This window comes from Carassius auratus, chromosome 43, assembly GCF_003368295.1.
Source record: "Carassius auratus strain Wakin chromosome 43, ASM336829v1, whole genome shotgun sequence".
NCBI classification, from domain to species: domain Eukaryota; kingdom Metazoa; phylum Chordata; class Actinopteri; order Cypriniformes; family Cyprinidae; genus Carassius; species Carassius auratus.
The window spans coordinates 7,327,069-7,348,630 of record NC_039285.1 but is presented as its reverse complement, the minus strand read 5'-3'; the positions used below and the strand labels follow the sequence as shown (position 1 = coordinate 7,348,630).

At 37.3% G+C, this 21,562-nt stretch overlaps 2 protein-coding genes across 5 annotated transcripts in view; one reads left to right on the top strand and one right to left on the bottom strand.

Annotated features, from left to right (window-relative positions):
• The first annotated feature begins 231 nt into the window (after window positions 1–231).
• Window positions 232–5,456, top strand: LOC113061595 (leukotriene B4 receptor 1-like). Of its 2 annotated transcripts, none has more exons than XM_026230838.1 (2): window positions 232–358; window positions 1,268–5,456. In XM_026230838.1, exon 2 carries the CDS (start codon window positions 2,706–2,708, stop codon window positions 3,678–3,680), a length of 975 nt encoding a protein of 324 aa, XP_026086623.1. In that variant the 5' UTR covers window positions 232–358; window positions 1,268–2,705; the 3' UTR covers window positions 3,681–5,456. The 2 variants fall into 2 exon arrangements, with proteins under 2 accessions (XP_026086623.1, XP_026086621.1); XM_026230836.1 differs by having other exon boundaries at window positions 1,026–5,456.
• Window positions 4,510–21,562, bottom strand: part of LOC113061593 (breast cancer anti-estrogen resistance protein 1-like) — a 75,789-nt gene continuing 58,736 nt past the window's right edge. For 2 of the 3 annotated variants that reach the window (XM_026230833.1, XM_026230832.1), the window contains exons 3-7: window positions 14,732–14,875; window positions 10,657–10,767; window positions 7,980–9,197; window positions 6,774–6,860; window positions 4,510–6,359 (exon numbers count right to left, since the gene is read on the bottom strand). In XM_026230833.1, coding sequence (XP_026086618.1) covers window positions 5,847–6,359; window positions 6,774–6,860; window positions 7,980–9,197; window positions 10,657–10,767; window positions 14,732–14,875 — 2,073 coding nt within the window. In that variant the 3' untranslated portion in view covers window positions 4,510–5,846. The remainder of the gene's footprint in view (window positions 6,360–6,773; window positions 6,861–7,979; window positions 9,198–10,656; window positions 10,768–14,731; window positions 14,876–21,562) is intronic. The other variant, XM_026230834.1, reaches the window with a different exon arrangement.

The window sequence follows — 21,562 nt, the reverse complement described above, 5'->3', positions numbered from 1 at the left end:
AGACCCTAAAACTACTGTCCTAGACACCAGTGGTTATGACAGTACATTAAAATAATATAACAAATACTATCATGTGACATCAAGCAGCATTAACTTTGTTTTTTGACATTGCTTTCACATTCATGTTAAAACTTGCTCCTAAAAAAAGGTGTATTGCATGGCTTGCAGGAATACTTGATTCTGACTGGTCAGCTGCTTTCACCGTAGTACACTGCAATGCTTTATATAGTGCATTTTGACAGCATAGCGAGACTAGCTTATGTACTTTGCAATACTTCATGGGAGTTGAGCATGCCCTGCAGAGTTCTTTAATTTGCTTGTCAAGACTGATGGTGGAATGTTCTCTTCAGCATCATGGGTACATTTTTCGATATACAAATTTCTTAGTTAAAAAGATTTACTAAAAAATAAGCTGAAATAATAGGAGCAGATGGCTTTTACGACAGCATATACCAACCCTGAGACTGCTACTTTTATTTAGGCCTGAGACATAATTTCACAACTTTGATACATAAGCTTGCGATTTGATTCCAATCTCAATTCAATGGATTCAGTATTGACTCATCTGGATAGCCTATATATCAGGTGATGCTTCTAAATATAAATGTTAGTAGGTGATGTGTAAATAACTTCTGAACAACCCTCTTTTTTAGACTATATTCACATTTTCGCATTGTTCTAACGTGGTTTAGAGTTGACATTGAGCACATGCTTTTCATGGACTAACACTATTTAACAGTACATGCAATTTTTCTCTAGGAAAAAAAGATCTCTTAAATAATGTTTTAAAGTAAAACATACTGTAAACTGATTTGTATACAATTGCATTATATATATATATATATATATATATATATATATATATATATATATATATATACATACAATAACGTTCTAATAACATCATTTTAATGATAAATGTAAAAAAAAAATATATATATATATATATATATATATATATATATTACTTTATTTATTTTTTATTATAATTTTTTTTTTCTAAATGCTACTTATTCTTTTTCCAGATAACTAACATCCTGTGTGGACATCGAGTAACTCTTCTGAAGTTTCATGATATTATTCATAAGCTGTTTTATTGACATCTTTGCGTGGTTGAAAATCTTAATGAACGATCACATGATACATGACGTGGATTTTGTGTTATTATAGATGATACCACATTAAAACACGACAAAACCGCATGTATTGATTCAATCTCATCATTAAATCAACAGAATTTAAGTTAAGACTTTGTTTTGTATCAAAGGTTACCTGCTGTTTTCTGTGTGTCGACACGCTGTCGATGTCTTCTCTGTTCCGCCAAAGCTATTTATTTATCCTGTCTGAGTAAGTATGCAAATAGAACCGTTGTCTTCACTAACATTAGAACAGTTGCAGCTCATGTAGTGCAGCAACGTTTTATTCTTTGCAACCTAAGCCTAACCACAAGGTCTACCCATCACATAACGGTAACCTCAAAAATCTACGTAGCAAACTCTTTTAAATGTTAAATGTAACTGAGCAACAAAGCACTAGTCTTTCCCTTTACTAAGACACATGTTGAACAGCACTTAATTTCAACATTTACTCTCCTGATCTATCCCTATGCTGGGAACTAGAAATCCACTGCCCAGTTTCGGTCGTAAATGATTCATGTAGCCCCAACACAAAGGGTTTAAGTTAACTTAACATTTAACAAATGTAATTTCATTTAACGTAATAAAATTGAGTGCAAATGACAACCGAGTAAAAAACTTAACATAAGTTTTGTTAGCAAAGTAAATTGAGCAAACTACAGAGATGTGTGAGTTTTCTGCATTTTCACGAGAATTGAAAGACTTATTAGAGTTTAATTGTTTAATGTTTCGGTATTTTGAATATTTAAAAGAGTTTATAGAATATAAAACACTTTTTGGTTACCTTTGTGTTGAATGAGCTAGCTTGTTTTTAGGCTGTCAGTAGCTGTCATAAACACACATGAATGTTCCATGATCATTTGATTGTGAAAGTTAGAAATGATGACCATATAAATAATGTGCATGCTCTCAAGCTGATTCATTTTATTGATTTATATAAGAATCAATAGACAACATAACACTTGCTCATATTCACTAACCTTTGCATGCAAGTAAAAAAGTTATCATTTCAGACATCAACACAGTTACAACTTACCTAGAACATCGTTTTAGTGAAATGTAACCATAGCCAAACCACAAGGTCTACACTTCAGCCTAACGGTAACCTCAAAAATCAACATAACATAATCTCTTTTAAATGTCAAAAATAGAACTACTCAACAAACTTTAAAAGGTATTTCCCTTTACTAAAAAAAACACCTTAAGCAGCACTTCATTTCAACATTTACTCTCCTGATCTCTCCTCTCCTTTACACTTCTGTGCCGAGTCTGGTGTGGACAAATTGTTTGTCAGTAGAACCTCATCATCACATCTTGTTAGAACTCGGTGGAAAGGTTAAGGTATAAATACATTATATATAGCCAGTTAGATGGGAGCTTTAATTATTTTTATTTTTTTTACCTTTGCGTAAAATGTAACCTTGTTCGTCAGAAGTGAAAGCAAAGCTGTGGCTTCAGTTGTAGATGTGGGAGGAGTCAACATAGCCTCTGTTCTTCAAACAGTCATAGCACATTTATTTCATTTCTAATGACAGAAGGTTCTGCATTTTCCAGACAACAACAATATTGATGATGGAGCAAGGATTAGGCTTCAATTCCACATCTAACAGCACTGTCGTGGGTTCAAAGAACATCGCTCCGGCTGTAGTTCTGGGTCTGTGCTGTTTGGTTGGTTTGCCAAGCAACATTGTGGTAATCATCAGCATTACTCGTGAGTGGAACAGAAATCCAAGCTTCACCTTAAAACTAGTGCTGAACCTTGCGGTCTCTGATGCTTTGACCCTTTGCTTGGCTCCTTTTGTGCTGTATGGAATACTGTTTGGATGGAAACTTGGCCTTTGGTTTTGTCAGTTCCTGTTTTTTTTGGGTCACTGTAGTCTGTATGTTGGGGTCCTGACGGTCACCTCCATGAGCATCCACCGCTATCACAATGTCATCAAGTCAAGAGTCACTAACAGAATGATACTGCAAAGACTGGAAAGACGGCACAGGCGCCTTCAGCTGATTGGCATCTGGTTTCTAGCTTTTGCTTTTTCCCTGCCAGTACTTTTTACTCATAGGCTCGAAGACAAGAATGGACTTGAAAGATGTCAGAGGGAAATGGAGTTGCAGTCTGTAGAAGTGACTCTTTTGCTTTTTGAGATCCTGGTTGGGTTTATCATTCCATTTGTGACAATGTTGACGTGTTATCTATGGTTGGACAAAGGGTTGAGACAAAAGGCCAAGAGCTCCAGTCTAACTTCTTCACAGGACCAGGACCAGGAACCCAGAAACCAGGGGACAAACGTTAGGAATTACAAGAAGAGACTTGTGATCAGCATCGTTGTGGCTTTCTTTCTCTTTTGGACTCCTGTGTACATTATCAATGTGATTGATATAGTCAAAACTCTGACTAAAACATCTCATCCAGATGTTCATTCCCAACTGAATTACTTCCGCCAGGTATATGGTGATCTAATCAAGACTCTGGCTTTATTAAACTGCTGTCTGAATCCTTTTCTTTATGTTTTCTTTTCAAGAAATGTCATAAAGTGTACCAAGTAGACCCCACCCATATTTGTTCCACAGTTACATATTCAAATAATTATTTATAAATTGTAAACCTTGTCTGCTAATCTGGTGATCAGTTTTCTTTTAAAAAAACGTCTTTGTTGTAAAAAGCTGCGTTAATGCAATTCTGAAATCTAATCTGCCAAAGGATCATCTGTGAGCGAATAAATGCTTACCATAATCATAAATGTACTGGATAATATGTCTTATTTACAATAATTTAAATGATTTTTAATTTCTTTCATTTGTGCATGTTTTTGAAAAAAATTGCCATTTCAATTTTTAGAAAGATGAAAAATATGTTAAATAATTTAACAACCCTGTAATGAATTTGGTAGCTTGTGACAGCAGTATACAGTAAGTAAACAATATTATTTGAATGTCTACGCAGTATAGAGGATGCACATTTAGCTACAGTATACAGTTATGTTCCAGCCTGTTTCCTTCCTCTTGTTCTACAGCAATAATAGTATACTTTATTTGTAGCTATAGTGTTTTATAAATGCTGTCCCACTTATTATAGTTCTTATGTTTTCATAATGGAATCATAAGCACAATGGGGCACTGCACACTCTTGCTTCATTAACTGGGTTCTAAACAGAAACAGGAATGGAAACACTGTGCATGGTTGTCTGGTTGTTGACCACTTGGTTTAGTTTCAGATGCGTATCAGACATGTGATTGGCATGAAGATCAGTTTGCTTTGTCAACTCACATCTGTATTACATTGAACTATTTGAGCAGTGTATGAAAATGTATTAAATGGATATGTTTTTAATTTACTTATTAAGTATCACTAATCAAAACATGATTAATAGCAAGATGGACTGGAATTTTTTTTAATGAAAATATATTAAACATACATTTCCAGTTATGCAATTTACAGTAACATATGTCAATATCATTCAAAACCTTGAACACAGATTTGAGAACAGAATAACAGTACAACATATATCAGGTCACCGTTTGGCTTAAATGCTTCTTTTTTCCTTTCTTATTTTTTTTTTTCAACTGGATAAGGATTTTGACTATATGCACAACAACATGTTGCAGTACTTAAAAAGTTTAATAAATTTCATTAAACTACTTTTCTGACATATTCTTAAATTGAGAATACAACCAACAGGGAGCTAGAAGACAAGGTGTGAGAAATTGAGGCTTGTGGTTCAGGTCTCCATTCAGAAACGGATGCAATGGAGGAAGAGGAAGTTTTACACAAGCTGGTACTGGATATAGTATATTTGTGCACTAACCGCCTCAGTCTGTGTTGGATGAAGTGTGATATCTGCGACACAAAGGATAGGAATATAATCAAAGGCTCTCGGGATGTTGTTGCCACAATGCACCTGTCCAGCAGGAATTGGCACAACAGTGTAGTTCAAATGACGCTGAAGGACTAAATATTTGCTCTTCTAATGAGCATAATCAGATCTCAAATAATGACATGATGTGTTATCAAACTAGCCTAAAACATGCCAGAGAGGCGCAGCCATGAGCAGGCATTTGAGAGTTTACAGGCAGGGAATATTTCATGAACTTTTAGCAAAAATGTCAAAAGTAGTCCAAGTTGGATGATGTGTTCTTCACCGCTTTTTGTTGCTTTGCATTGTTAATATGTGTAAATAAGACTTTCACTGTAAATAAGAATGTCTCTTGTCTGCCAATAGGCTCACTCCCAGAATGCTTTGTAATTAGCCTCTTTGAATTACAGCAACAGCAAAAGGATAAAGTAAGTCAATTGCTTCCAACAGGCACAGTTCATTAAAAAAAGCCTCCTTTGTAGATCTTCTGTGGAAATGGTTGCACTTCTACTGTACATACACGTTTAAAACCTTAAACACCTTTAGTCAGTATCTCATAATAATAATGACAGTTATAATAATCAGAGCAGTAATTACAGTTTAGCTATAATAATAATGCATAATGTCTTAAATCTACTCTTTAGATACTGTCCTTCTCGTGTTCCTCAACCGTCTGCATTTGTCCCCAGCATACAACAACTTAAATATTTACAATGATTCATTTACAACCAATGGCTCTGCCCATTCATCAGTTTGTCCTTTGTGGAGATAAAAAGCTTGTGGCACAGGGTACATTTGTCCAGTGAGTTTAAAACAGGCTCTGTGCCTGGACTGTCCCGGGGCACATTCACCCCTGCACTCATATGGCCAGTAGCTGACTGAGCGCCATGCGGAACTGCTGGGTGCAGCCAGCGAGCTCCCGCACCCTCTCTGTCATGTCTCTCGCAGCCCCTGGTGAGGGGTACTGCAGGGCTGCTGTCTTGGTGCTGACCACAATGTCTTTGAGCTTTTCGCATAGTGTGTTGCTGTGCTGAGCCACTCTTGTGCGAACCTCGGGCGACTTGGCTTGCCTGGAGAGCGTGTCTCCGATGAAGACGAGCTTGTGAGCGCTGAGGATGACGAATTTGCTGTGGGCGACGAAGATTTTGGGCGGCTGGTTGTTGTTGATGGAGGAGTAGAAGGCGTCGATGGCATTGGTGAGCGTGGTGATGTTGGCCTCGCACTGCTCCATGTAAAAGAGCAGCAGCTGCCGGTCGCCCGTGCACAGCTTACTGCGTGGAGTCTGAGGGTAGTGAGAGGGCGGAGTCCAGGCCGAAATGTCATTGTTGATTGGTCGGGAGACCTCCTGCTCCAGTCGCTCAAACTGCTTCAGCTGTTGGGGGACATGAGTGAGTAATACCGTATTTAAAAGATAAACAAAAAATACTGTTGTAAAAAGCATTACATGTTTGTTTACATATGTATTTATATAAGACTCAATTCTTTTGTGGATAATGCACACCTACATGTGACTTTGAAAGGCATCATGAAGTATATAAATAAATAAAAAATTATATTAAAATTTATGATTCATGATTTACAAATTTATGAAAAATGTAAATTATTTTGTACAAATACCATGATGCTGGGCATATTTGAAGGCTTTAATGTTTTGTGTTCTGTGATAAATACATTTATTTGTGCTATTTTATTAGGGGAACTTTCTAAATCGTTAAACTCCCTCAAAAAATTATATTTTGTCACTTTGTAGAGAGTGTTGTGAATAAGGTGTTTTATTCTCATATACCTGTTGCTGTTCCAGCACAGTCTTATTGTGTTTGATGCTCCCTTTTTCTAACAGCTGTCTTTGGTTCTTTTCAAACTCTTCTTTGCCCTAAAATAGAAAATGAAAATAAGTTTTGTAATGAATAAATAGATTACTGTCTATGGATAGGTGGGTAGACAATTGTAATGTATGTTAAAAATATAAGTCACAACTTTCAAGCGAAAAAGTGCAAGATCAGGTTAAATTACTTTTGCATAAGCAAATAATTTTGATGAAGCCACAACCAACATACAACTGTTCCCACTGTTTTAAAATAAAAATGTAATCCCCATCCATCGAGTTCTTTCAATTAAATTAATGTGCACTGAAAAATGTCAATTTAGTCCACCAGGTGGCAGTGTAATATCACTGTGAAACTCAACACATTTTCAGCTGTGGAAAATATTAGAAAATATCAGAAATCCTATGCCAATTTAAACATGCCCTTTCTGGTTTATCAGCTAAAATGATTTTTAATGCAACTTAAATATATCTCTCTGATAATTAAATTGCACAATTATTGTAGGTAAAAAAAGTGTTTGTCTAAAACACTGTGGTAGAAAAGACCAAATATGGTCATAGCTTTCACAAAACTATAAAAAAATAATATAAATACTATATAATATATTATATAGCATGATTTTATAATGAAAATTATAACATTAACAATAAATCATACAATGATATATACAAACAATTATATATAATAAATAAAATATATAAAAAATAAACTATACACCAAGGTCTGTTTGCATTGCAATATTGTATAAACTAAGCAGGTTTTTTCTTTTCTTTTCTTTTTTTTTTTATATATATTTTCCTGTTTCGCCTAGGGCCCCAAATAAGCCAGGACTGCTAATGAAAAAAAAACATATGCATGACCTGACTGAAAGATGAAGGAATCTCTGTGTGACTGAACAGAATTCATCTGATCTGCTCAGTTTCACTGGAAGTTTTGACAGAACCACACAGCAGATGTGCAACAGCTTGTGCTAAAGGAAGATGTATGTGGGCTTACAGGAAAACCAGGTCTGCACATGCAATCATACGTAGTGATTGATGAAAAGGCCTGAGGCTTGACACATTGGGGATTGCATGGGATGCATGTAGTCCACTCTTTATAGCAGTGACAGAGAACATACACCTGGATACTGTTCTCAAAAGCTAATAACTTTATATTTAGTGTACCTGTAAATGGACATAGTCGTAATCCTCCATCCAACCCTCCTCTGTCGTCTCGTACGGCCTGTCTGGAGTCTCTTCCTCAGCTGAGAACTTGGGAGGGGAGGGTAATGGGCGGGACTGGATGTTAGGCCGTTCGGGTGTGCCTGTCTGATAGGTTGAGATGTTGTTGTTGTTCGTCAGCTGACCCAGCACGTCACCAGTATGAGGGACAGGCGGCAATGGCAGTTGCTGCTGTTTGTTTGTCCGTTTGAAGAGCAAAGAGGCATTGCCATGAAGAAACGATGCTAACTGTTTGGTGTCGTCGGGCACGCCACGAGCACACATGACCAGCCGGTCTAGGTCGTCCCCGCCGGTGCCTGTAGAAGGTGCAATCAGAGCCGCTGGGGACCAGCCCAAGGAGTCCAGCGCCTGACTGTACCTCACCAGACCTTGGAAGGCCTCCTCCATCTTCTGCACCTGTTTACTGAGCTTGGTCTGCAGTGTACGGTCGGTGGCCTGGGTGGCGTTGGCTACGGCCCCTCTGGCGAACTCCAGCAGGTCCCTGACAGCCACACGTATGCGGTCCACAGCCTGCCGGATGGCAGGGAGGTTGGACTCCATCTGAGTGGGGCTGCGCCAGTTCCCACTGATGAATGACATGAGGAGGGACACTGAGCTCTCCACGGCCTGTTGTTGACGGGACAGTCGCTCCATGGCCTGGTCTAGATCAAGGAGCAGCAGGCGGCCGGGCCCGGAAGAATCCCGTACTGGCACCATGTCTAAAGAGGACGTTGAGAGGTTGCTGCGGGTGCTTCCCGTGCTGGAAGCAGACAGGCGTTTGAAGCTCACAGTGAGCTCCTCGCTGGCCGCTGCGTCACGCACCACCTGCGGAGGCACATCGTACACATAGTCGCCCGATTCTTCGCCCGCTGGTCGCTCGCGGGGGAAGTCATACACATCTGCAGGATGGTGGTCCTGTGGGCTGCCCTTTCGCAGGCTGGCAGGGATGTCGTAGATCTCCTGGCCCTCAAGCTGTCGTTTTCCAATTAGTTGAGGAGGAGGAACATCATAGACATCCTCTGGTATGGGAGGCTCGGGACCTCCTGGGATCTGAGATAGATAGGCCTGGTTGTGATTCTCCAGACTCGTCATCTTGGCAAAGTGAGGAGGAACGTCGTAGGTTTCCTCCCTGATTGGACCATCTGGAACATCTTTGCTGACAGATGGAGGAATGTCATATACCTGTAAAGAGAAATAATGTGTTTACCAAAACTAGCCTTGTATGATCATAACTGAACTCATTAGGGATGTACATATATTCAAAATCTGGCCAATACTATAATACCAATACAACCATTTTAAATGATAAAATGAATTTAATTATAATATTATGTTTAATAAATAGTCAAATATTAAAAATGGATATGCATTTTGACATTTGCTAAAGACATTTAACAGTGATATTAAATTATTAGTGTTTTAATAGATCAACTTAAAGTAAGCTTTTATCCAAACAATAAATGTTGTTCTGTTTTCCTTGATTTTCATATCCATGTATTCATTTATGAATGATTTATTTATTTTGTGTGTGTTTATGCTTATATTAATCCTCATCATATATTAATATTCAAATACTGTTACTCTTTTTTTATGTATATTCACTGCCCGAGTAATATATATATTATTTTTTTTCATAATTAGTCATTAACGGTACTAGATGTTCTTTTTTTTTTTAGAAACTTTTTGGATAATGTAAAATATGATATTTAAAAGTGTTTTTTTTTTTTTTTTTTGCTATATTTATTCTAAAGGTGTGGAAACTTTGTCTAACCATATATATATGCCTACTCTGATTCTTACCTTCTTTTCTACTCTTGCCTTTAACCTTTACTTTTTCTTCTCCTTCTTTCTTCTGTTTCTTTCCCCCTCTCCTTGTATTCTACTTATATCTTACTTCTTTTGGGCTTTTCTTCTGATATTCACAACTTCATCCCTTAGATATAAACATTTGGAATACTTTGTACTTTAGTACAAAATAGAGGAAATTAAAATGTCTAAAGTTGGATGATAACCAATAGACACTTTTTTTTTATCTATACACATTTATATCACTATACTTTATGTTTTATTACCTTGATATCAAAATACAGGAAACCTGATAATGCTAATGGCATATTTGACATCTTTGTCACTTCTAATCTGCATAATCAATCCTTCAATACTTTTTTTCTTTCTTTAGGAAAGTCATATACACACTACTGTGGACTTCTTCTTTGCTATTAGAGCTGATATTAAAAAAAAAAAATTATATATATATATATATATATATATATATTTTTTTTTTTTTGAAGCTTCCCTTCAGTAATAAAGGAGTTTACCAAACTAATGACTTCTGCTTCTGAAAACCCCTTAAATGTGAAAAGGGTCTATATGGAACCCAAATATATTGCACTTCTAGATATCAGTTTAAAGTTACACACATTTATTCTTTGCTTAGGATCTTTGAACACAGTTTGAAGGTGTTCCAAGTAACGTAAATCGCTTACAGATCCTATTCTATTGTATTTCATCATCGTGAGACCATCAGTGTTGATTTGTTTCAGGAAATACAGATCTCTTTAACCCCCATTAATGTGCCGATCAAAGGTGTAAATAAAACCAGAGTGTGATTGATTTTTGTCAGTCCTGTATGGAGTGTTACCGTTTGTTGGTAGTGGCGCTGGCTCATGTCCACACTAGGTGGAGTGTCATAGATCTCCTGACCATCTCTACTGGGTGGGCCTTTCATAGCCATGGGAGGAGTGTCATAAACCTGTGACCCAGAGAGAAACAGGGTCAAAAAGACATCAAACTCATTTGCTAGTTTTAATAAGGTACAGTAAATAATTGAAATAAATACACATTCAAAACATAGATCTGCAGCTATAAGTAGATCTGGCCTGTAAAGAAAATAGCTATTTCATAAAAATAGGGTTAGGGATACTAAATAAATCGAAACTTGTGTTAGTTGAAAATAATCTATTTATGTTACATTCCTTTCTATTTTCTCCCACATTCTTTGTCCTTTTTTGTCTTTTTCCCTCTTTTCCTTCCACCCTTGTTTTCTCTTGCATGTTGGAGAAGAATTGGGATTGTGGGAACTGGATGAATGGGGAACACGACCTAAGACAGGACAGCTGGAGTAAATCAGCAGTGCTGCAGAGATGCCGACCTCCACCTTCACCCACAACCTCTCTCTTTCTTTGCTACCTGTCCAGTGGCTCTGTGGTCAAGTTAAGACATTGAACATGCGTGATAGTAAAGGAGTTTTTTGTGGAGAGCCTTAAGCAGAGGTATGCAGAACTAAAAAAAAAAAAACCTCCATGTCTTCACAAAAATGATCATTTTAAGGACAAAGATCACATTGTGTGAAATATTATAGAAGTCACCAGCTATGTTGTCCCGTGGAAAACTACTCTGTACTGTCATAGTTTTATTGATTAATGTCACTATAACATATTATACATAGTGTATTTTATGTACACCAAGGCTGCATTTATTTGAAAAATAAAAATGTAATTAAAAAAGAAATGCAAATATTTTGAAATATTGTTGCAATTTAAAAAATAACTATTTTCTATTTTAATATATTTTAAAATGCAATTTATTCCTATTCTGGCAAATCAAAGTTTTCAGCACTGTAGTCTTTACTGTCGCATGATCATTCAGCTGAACTGATGAATATTTTTGTGCAAACTATGATACATTATTTCCATTGTTTTGATTAATAGAAAGTCCAAAACAACAGCACTTTTTATATAAATCTTTTGTAACATTATAAATGCTTTTCATCTCACTTTTGATGAATTTAATTTGTCCATGTTGAATAAATAGTTGTAAAAAAAAAATTCTTAATTCCCCCAAACATTTGAATGGTAGCAGAATTCAGATATTTTATAAAGACATATATCCATTTATGTTAATGTATGATAAATTTGACCCAAAGGTATAGTAAAAAAATAAACCTCCCAGCATTGAAATATCATGTACTGTTCTTCTTTAGTTTTATATATTTAAAAAATTCAATTAGAGACTAACCCTACCCACCAAGGAACCCTAGATTATTTTAAGAATAAATGTATATATTTTATTTTGGGTGCCCCCAGATGTATAGTTAAGTAAACCCACACACACAGTTATGCATGCATTCGCAACACAACAAAAACAGCATTGACTCTCGAGTTTCAGAAATTGCTATAAATGAAGTGTTACTTCCTGTCCCAATGCTCTGTCAAAACTGTGCCAACTGATATAAATATAAAATAATGCCTGCAGCTCAGCTGGTACAAACATGAAAAAACAACCACACACACACACATACACAGACTCACAGTGCTTGAATGTTAGTAAAGGATTAAAACCTAATGAACGTTTGATAGTGCTAGCAGTAAAAGTGTGATTTTTCCACTACTGCATCTGATATGGGTGAAATGAGGTCAATGGGATTTGGATTAAGATGAAGTTTAATCTTGTCTGAGATAGAGTAAGTGTCACACACATTTACTGACTGGTAAATTTCAATAGTACATTTTAGTTTAATTACTTATGCATTAATAATTTAAACCAGTGGTTCACAAACTGCCATCTAAGGATTGTAATGACAGAAAATGTATATTACAAAAGCATCTTAGACACAGACTTCAGATGATTGTACAGCAAACGCCTGCTTGTAGCAGTAATTTTTGTTTATAACAGAAACTCATCGCCATGTATTACTTCTCCAAGATAAGGATGCTACGCAGCTGTCAAACATCCATTTAAACCATCTGTACCTTTAGTAACAACAATCATTTCCTACAGAAGAATCCTTATATACTGTATGCCTTTAATGTGTATTAGGGACTTCTGAATTAATGTCTACTCTACACTTCTATCAGTACTGCACCAATCCCACACATTCTTACACAAACACCATTAGCATTTCTAATGCTGGCCAAACAATGGCTCTCAATCTGCTGTGCGCCCCCAGGAGAGCCTGCAGTCAGAGACTAAGGCAGAAGAACCCATGAATACCAAAACCTCTCACTGAACATCCAGCAGCCGCTGTGCCAGCTCCATTTGATTAAACAACCGTGCTTTTTTCCTCTGTATCGCTGTAATCTGAGAGATGCTGATTTGTTCCAATGAACATTTGGAGCGATTTTGAGGTGGAAGTGGTTTGGCTTGCAGCATTTTTGGTCAGTATGATATATGTAGGATTTTTTTAACAGTCGGTGCACGTTCTTTTGGTGTAAAAACCTGAAATCTATTCACTAACCTCTGATGAACCAGATTAAGGAGATTCTAACTATTCTGGAACAGTGCTGCATAATTAAATCCTGAATAACTTAAATACCTTTTTCTTTTCCCTAAGATTTAATATATGGTAACATCCTCCATAACTTAGCATTCCAAAATCTGTCAACAAAAAATTGTATTCATTGTATAAAAATGTTTGTGTTTGGGCTATCATTTCTTACATTAGCTTGATTCAATAAATGAGACTAATGAATTAGATGATGCTATGATTGAGTGAAACAAGTGCTAAAATAATGCAAACTGCATGTGTAAATAAACAATGCTATCAGCTGCCACATTCATTCTTTTTGAATTCCATCCAGTGTCTTTTTTATGGTAGTTTAACACATTTGTATTTGTACATTTCTACTGGTGATGCTGTTGTTTTTTAGCACTCAAAATGATGTGTGATGTGCCTCGTCTCATCTGCCTTGTTTAGTCCAGTCCTCTGTCATTCACAGAATATGCTCAGGTCTTTCCCATCATCCACGTTTCTCTTATTCTTTCTGTATGGCTGTGCTGCAGGCTCCCTATGTGTTGGAATTTCATGGCCTTTGCCGTGAGCCAGGCTTTGTCTGTCTCTCTCTGCTCTAGTGTGTGTGTGTATGTGTGTGTGCTGCACTCAAGGACTGATCTCAGTGACAGCACATTCCCTACACACACAATACACACACACGTGCACATAAAGGGATGCTTCACTCACACATACAGTGCCGACCTTCTTTTTGGAATGCCTCCAGACACTGAAATATCTACTTTTACTGCAAGTAATGCATGACCTCCTCTAAAAATAAGCATTCAATCATTGAGCCAACAGGAATGTAAGGATGCGGGAATAAAGAGAGGGAATGAAAGAGCCAGCAAAAGACTGAAATTGAATGAAAGATGGAAAGACAGAGGATGAAAGCAAGGACAAATGAAAGTAAAAGAGTGTGTAAGAAACAGGAAAAATAGCACAAAAATGAAAAACAAAAGACAAGGAAATGAAATAAAAATTTAAGCAAAAGGAAGTGTGAAAGGAAAAATCATTGAAAAGTGAATGGAAAGATCAAAAACAAAGTAAAAGAAAGCAAAACTGAAAATAAAAGAACAAAAAAGTTAGATAAATCAAAAGAGTCAGCAAAAGAAAGCAAAGGTCAGTGAAAAAACAAAAGGAAAATGAAAACATTAAGGAAGATAAAGGAAGAATGAAAGAAATTAAAAGGTATGAGTGAGAAAGAAAGAAAGAAAGAAAGAAAGAAAGAAAGAAAGAAAGAAAGAAAGAAAGAAAGAAAGAAAGAAAGAAAGAAAGAAAGAAAGAAAGAATTACTGGCTCATTCACAAATGACTAGATATCAAATGACCTTTAGGTCAGTGTAACGACCTTCACATGGACATTAAAGTGCATATGAAACTCAACCCAATAACATAATCAGTGCACACAGGGCCATGTGATGCCTCTGTTCAGATGAATTCTTTACCTGTTGACTGTACTGGGAGCGGGTGGGCGGCACGTCATAGATATCCTGGGAGGGTGGGAGGTGTCTGGGGATGTCATACTCATCCTGTTCATTTTTCCCCGTGTCATACACATACATTTGACCAACCCGTGTGGGAACAACCACCTAAGAGAGAAAAAGAGAAAAACAACTGCATGAGAATGGCTAGGCATATAAAGGAGGATAGAGATGCTGCCCTGATGGCGCCATTCATACCAGGTTAACACAGACACTACTACAACAAATCTGGGGTCTCAAAGGTCACCGTGGGAACAGGAGCCGTCCTTTTGTCCGCCTGTTTACCTTCTGTCTCAGGCTTTGAGGACTGTGTTGACCGTGTGAGCCTGGGAAATGAAAACAAGCTGCGACCCCATATTTGTACAACGCCTGAGACATAATACCAATCACAACACACACTCAGATGAGCTGTTCACAAGGATTTGTAGCATTTGCAGCTAATGCATACTTATAGAATACTGTGATATTTGGAATGCAAGACATATCGGTAGCATATTATACAATATTATTATTTTGGTATCTGTCAATATTGTCATTTCCTCTATTTATATATTTCAATCGGTACAATAAATATATGGTCAATTAAGTGAAATTCCTCCAAAAGGTCATTAAAAAAGTACATTGTCAAACTAAGCAGCAACTTAACCTTAATAATCGTTATTAGAGTCTTAGCTGATACTGTATATTTAACTGTACATGCTAATTTCTTGCATTTTTACATTTAGATTACTCACTCACTAAAATTAGTTTCTTCATTGGAACATATTTAGAGAAATTTAGCATTGCATTACTTGCTCGCCAATGGATCCTCTGCAGTGAATGGGTGCCGTCAGAATGAGAGTTCAAGCAGCTGATCAAAACATCAAACCTCCATCTATAATATTGCTTCTCCAGTGGAAAAAGTTGTCTCTTCTGAATCTGGAGATTATTTAAAAGCGAAAACAGTCCAAAACAGTTCTAAACAAATATGTCGGTGGATTTTTTTTTAATACAAACAAGTACTTTTTCGCTTCACAAGACATTAATTCACTACAGTTATGTAGATTACTTGTGGATTATTGTAATGTTTTTATTAGCTGTTTGGACTCTCATTCTGACGGTACATATTCACTGGAAACGATCCATTGGTGAGCAAGTAATGCTATGTTCCAATGAAGAAAACTAATCTTGGATGGCCTCAGGGTAAGCACATTTTCAGCAGATTTAAATTTTTTGGATAAACTAGTCCTTTAAAATGACAAATTGTCTAATTTAGTGTGATTTATTATTTTTATTTATTTATCTATTTACAAAATAGTGAAGAATTCTAATATGGTGCCTCTCAATTTTTTATAAAATGGATAGTTCTGGCTCTAAGTGAATTTACCACAGTCAAAGGGTTTTGTTCAGCATGAAGCAGAGCAAAATCACCGTAACACATTGCCTCAAGAGGTTTAGTGCTTTAGTATGTTAGTAATGCACTCTGCCCTCTGGAAAACAAGTATTTGGTCCTTAATATAAAACATGTATGGACAGGCAGCACTGGTTTGTGTGCACTGGTAAGGTGTGTACTGTAATGATCAAGGTGGAGTGAGCTTTATGTAGTTTTCATGATTCCCTGCAGGCCAGTTAAACATGATTGCAGGCCTTTACTCATAACAATGAGTTAATGAGATTACCCGCACTTTCATTCTCACTCTTTTTCTCTCTATAGGAACGCACTGTGCCAGCCTTGCGTACGGGGCATCACTTCTCGCATACTAAACAACAGATACTGACACGGATGTTCATCATGGATGCAGATATAGATTTATAGAAGTCACTCAATAATCCCAGTACTGGTGAATCTCATATGACCAAGTCATACTACACCCACAAATCAAACTAAAGAAATAAGAAAATATTTTTTGCTTTGAGAAATAAAGCAAATAGGAGCATTAAGTAAAAAGTAAGTAAAAAAAAATATATTTAAAAAAAATATTTTATTGCAGTATTTTTTACTGTCTTAAAAATGAGAATCAAATGTTAGAGATTGAAAGAAGAAATGTACTTAATTTACATGAGAATGGGAAAAAGATGAATGGTCGTACAAATAGGGTTAGTTTTTGTGCAAAATATAGTTTCTAGATCTGCAAGAGTCCTCACTTATTGTCAGGGAGGGCAAAGCACTGCTGATTAACCACACAGACTCAATGAAGCTTTTCTTTGTGAGGCGTTCATGCTTTGTTAGATTAAATCTAGTGACTATGGTAACCAGGCACGAGCGACGACAAGACGAGCACAATGGAAAGCACAACTACACACATGTAAAATGCATTTAAAAGAACTATACTGTCTGCCCGACACTGCAGTGTTGCTTGTTATTTATGGAAAGTGCAACATTAAGAAAGAAAGAAAGAAAGAAAGGCTAATGAAAATCCCAGAGATCTTGTATTAATATTTACTCTGCCACTCACACAGCCTGTCACTTTAGATGTGACATCCCTGCTAACCAAACAATTAAGCCGTTCTCATTAAAGAAAGCTGGCAGTCTGTCACTGTTAATTCTCTTCTTTCTTTCTCTCGCTCACTCTCTTTCTCTCGCTCTTGACCTGTCTCACCCCTCTGCCCGATTCTTGCCCCCTTTTTTTTTTACCAAATTGCAGTGCAAAATCGATGATTAATTCCTTCAGATGTGTTTTCGGTGAGTTAAAAGCATGCTATTGGTGTGATTTATTAGAGATACCCTGTGACCCGTCGAGCACCTCGTCTCTTCCTCCAGAACATCCACACACTCACAACCTCTCTCTCTGACACTGCTGTGGTAAATGGCTGCATTCTCCATGGTGCTGTACACACTTTCACACACATTAAGACTGATCTGCAAGTGTTTAATCTGACACATCCACACGTACACAACCTCCGGTGCCGTCCCACTCTCTGCATTTCCACTTAGCCTAACTCACACAAACAAGGTGAATCTATTTCTGTATGTATGTGTGTATCTATCTAGACATTTATGTATCTAGTTAAGCCAGTATTTTTCTAATCATACATCCATCTAGAAGTGTATGCTGCAAAAACTGAAGAAGTAATCAAAATACAACACTATGAATGAATTGTAAGCTGTTGTATATTTATAAAATGGTCACAGTCCTGGATATTGATTGGTCAATACACCATTGTAACCATGCAAGAATGTACCAAACACTAACAGATATAATGTGAAACACATGTTTACAGACCTTGTATATCACTGTAGAGCATCCATAGAATAATATTCTGTTATTGCTTACAGGTTAGAGACTATATATACATCAACACTGTGGTTCTTTAGTACTGCACGCCCTGTGTTTTATTTCAATGCTCTCTCAGACCTGTGCTTAGCCTTAAGTAATAGTCACTCTATCCCACTGAGAGCCTCTGAAGGGCCGGCCGTAATGAACATCGATCAATAATGTGAATTTTCAATGAGCGTTGCTCTGGGGAGTAGAGATGACATGTGGCTGACTGCCCTTATCAATAGAGCTGAAAGGATCTGGTCATAGAGAGTGGGTGGGTCCAGGCCTCCAGCTGTCACAACAATCTCTGGGGGTGCGGGATGAAGTACTACCTGTAGTGATGATGTTAAAAAAAGACAAACCCTCCCTGGTGTGGAAGGAAACAATTGGAGAGCAGTGACTGTCTAACTGCATTGCCCCGCACCATGACAGCTGGCCAATCACAGCAGCTACACGGCCATTAGGTTCAGCCCTGAAGAGAGGGACAGACTGTAAAGGCTGCTTTACAAAAGCCCCCGTTCCCCCTGCTGCATCAACGAGCTGTGACCTCCTTACCCCAGCTGACACAATGACACATGCCGCCCCTCTAAAGAGCGCAGCCGAGGTCTGCTGAAGACATTCTAGCCAAACCTGGCTCCTTAGATCATGGATGTCGCTAATTTTACCTGCAAATCGGGAGATTTCAAGAAGGCTATGATGCATTATGAATGCATGCTTAAAATAAAACACTAACTTTTAACAGTGACAAATATAGATATCCTAATGTTTATTTTGTAACTTTCTCAAAACTCTGTTTTGCTCAACTTTACATTTGTGCTTTCTTTTCCTTATAAACATCATGCTGACATTTTCTTTCAAAGCTTTTGAAATGTAATCTTTTTTATTTACTCACTTTTGTCAGACACTTCTTTTTCATTCAGGCTTTCAGATGTTGGAGGTCGGAAGACACAGCGCATTTTCTCAACTCGGCACAAAGAATAATTATTTTAATTTAATGAGACCAAACAGAAAATGTAAAATGCCTTGAATGGAGTAATCTGATAAACGCAATTTCAGCCGATCTCACATTCCACGCAAGCCATTCATTTTGGTTTCCACTCTTCAAAAGAGTTTCCCATCGCAATCACAGATTCAAGGTTGCAATAGTATAGCCTTAGCTTGGTGTTGATTCAATGCAGTGCCATGAATTACTTCGTCCAGAGGCATGGAATATAATGAAGGGTCAAATCCCAAACCCTAAAAGGCTTCCACATACCTTCACATACACTCTTTCTCTATATAAGTGGCCGTGCATAAGAATTTCCCCTGTAGCCCCCAACCACCGCTCTTGCCTTGGCCATCTGTGAAGCAAGCTGTCCTCTTCACTATGTGTGAAGCGGGGAGTGCAGATCAGGGTTCTGTGTGTTGGCATGATGTACACTTTCACTTATTTTCACTTTTTGGTCTTGGTTTTTACTTACCTGAGCTTATTTTGGATGTAGGTCTGTTTCAGTAACATACATTTTGTGAGAATTCTGTCTTTTCACGAATGGGATTTTTAATATATATGAATGGAATATTCCAGATTCAGTACAAGTTCAACAGCATTTGGGGTGATTACAACAACACCACATTTGTTTTTGACTTGTTCCTTATTTGAAAAAAAAAAGAAGGTTACAGAGAACCACTTGGTTTAGGGTTTATGAGAATATAACTACAGGAGTATTTTTAGTACAGGAGTACAGTTTTTTTTTACCATACTAAATTACCACACATAATATTGTTTGCATGTTGTGGCTATGCTATTTGAAACCGATTGAAAATACTGACATTGAGTGTTTTAACATCTAAGGATTAGCCCCATTCACTTCCATTGTTACTGTCTAAGTGGGGCCCAGATTTTTGCTGTTTTTAAAGAAAAGAAGGGACAAGTGCAATTTATTGAAGGACATTTGCAATAACGCCTTTACTGGAGGTGTTGTCATGGTTGACAGTGGTCCACACATGCCCTAGTGAAACATGTCCATCACAGCGATGAGGCATCTCTAGGCTACAGCTGTGGGAATGTGAGCACGGGCTGTTGAGAGCTCAGCTGGGCTCAGTGGTGATGGGGGTGCCAGTCCTCATCTGGACCACGGACACACACGTACATGCTATCCCACAGAGAACTGACTCCCTTGGGCACATCTGCTAATGTACTGCACACACTTTCGCTTGAATCCCTTTGAGTTGGGTTTGGAAGTCCACTTTTGAGTGTTATGTAAGCTGAGTGAGTCAAAGCTTGACTTTGGTTGCTTTTAAGTTTTTTTAGTGGACAGGGAATCTCTCAAAATAGTTAATATCACTTAAATGCAGTGTCTACTACAGTGATATTCAGTGTTAACAATGAAGTTCCTTGGCAAAACAAAAATGCATTCTGAGTTAAATATGAAAAAAGAAAAAATGACATTGTTTAGTAGTTTATTATGTTTGGATCAATAATGAGGAAAGGGTTCCCTTTCTGCAAAAATATAATTCAGTAGGAAACATTTTGCACAGCTAATCCTTCAAATTGGGCCAGTCAAAACTCAAAACTTAAAGGGTTTAAATAAAGATTGCTGTTGGGTGACCCAGATCAGAAGCTTCATCCCCGAAACATTAACAACCATGGAAGCAAAACCAGAATTAAACAGAAAAGAGTGGTAGTGGTGAGGATTTAGCCCATATACCCATGGTCATACTCTGCTGTGGAATTAATCAGTGGCTAATTAGCTCACACTTGTGAATCTGAGCTTTGCTTGGGGCTAGTGCCATGTGGCATGTGCCACATGTGAGGGTGTGAGATGAGACGGCTGGTGGGACGGGAGGCCGAAGGGGCTCCTGGAGACAGAGCGCCTCCGGGTACTAATCCACACAGATCTCCAGTAACAGCCCTCTCACACATGCCCTACATTACTGAAACATAAAGTAACACCCTGATAACCACCCAGAACACTTTAGTAACCACAAAGCAACATGTAAAAATCACTAAGAACTGTCATGTTACTGTACATTTTATTATTAGGACAGTAGAGAGAAGACAAGAAATTATGTTAGACAGGAATTGGATCAAAAATAAAAGCCAGATTCAAATCATGTCAACATGCTCTAACCTCTAAGCTACATCTTATTATGCTGATGTGAACCATTATTCTGTAGACAGAATAAACTGATTGATATATTTATTGTTAAGATTTCTCTGAGAACCATTTAGCAAACTATGAAAACACATCATTCAGTCTCTCATGTTTGTTTTTGTGTTTTTGTGAGCATATTCTTGCCTTTGGTCATTCTTTCTATTTTTTCCCTTTATTTTTAACAAACAATTTACCTGTGGTGCGCATGAGTGGCATTTATTCAATTCAGCTCAGCATGCTGTCTTTCTTTCTTTCTTTCTTTCTTTCTTTATTTCTGTTTTTGCATTTCCTTTCTTGGTTTCATTACGCTGCTCTTCCTCTCTTTTTCTCTTGTTTCTTTCCAATGCTGGTTACAAAAGCGCATATAACTGAGACAGCATATGTGCAGACCTCTGTACACACACATATAAACACACACACAC

What these genes read in the sequence shown, in the direction of transcription:
- LOC113061595 (XM_026230838.1), top strand. Translation starts at nt 2,706, where the DNA reads ATGATGGAGCAAGGATTAGGCTTCAATTCCACATCTAACAGCACTGTC.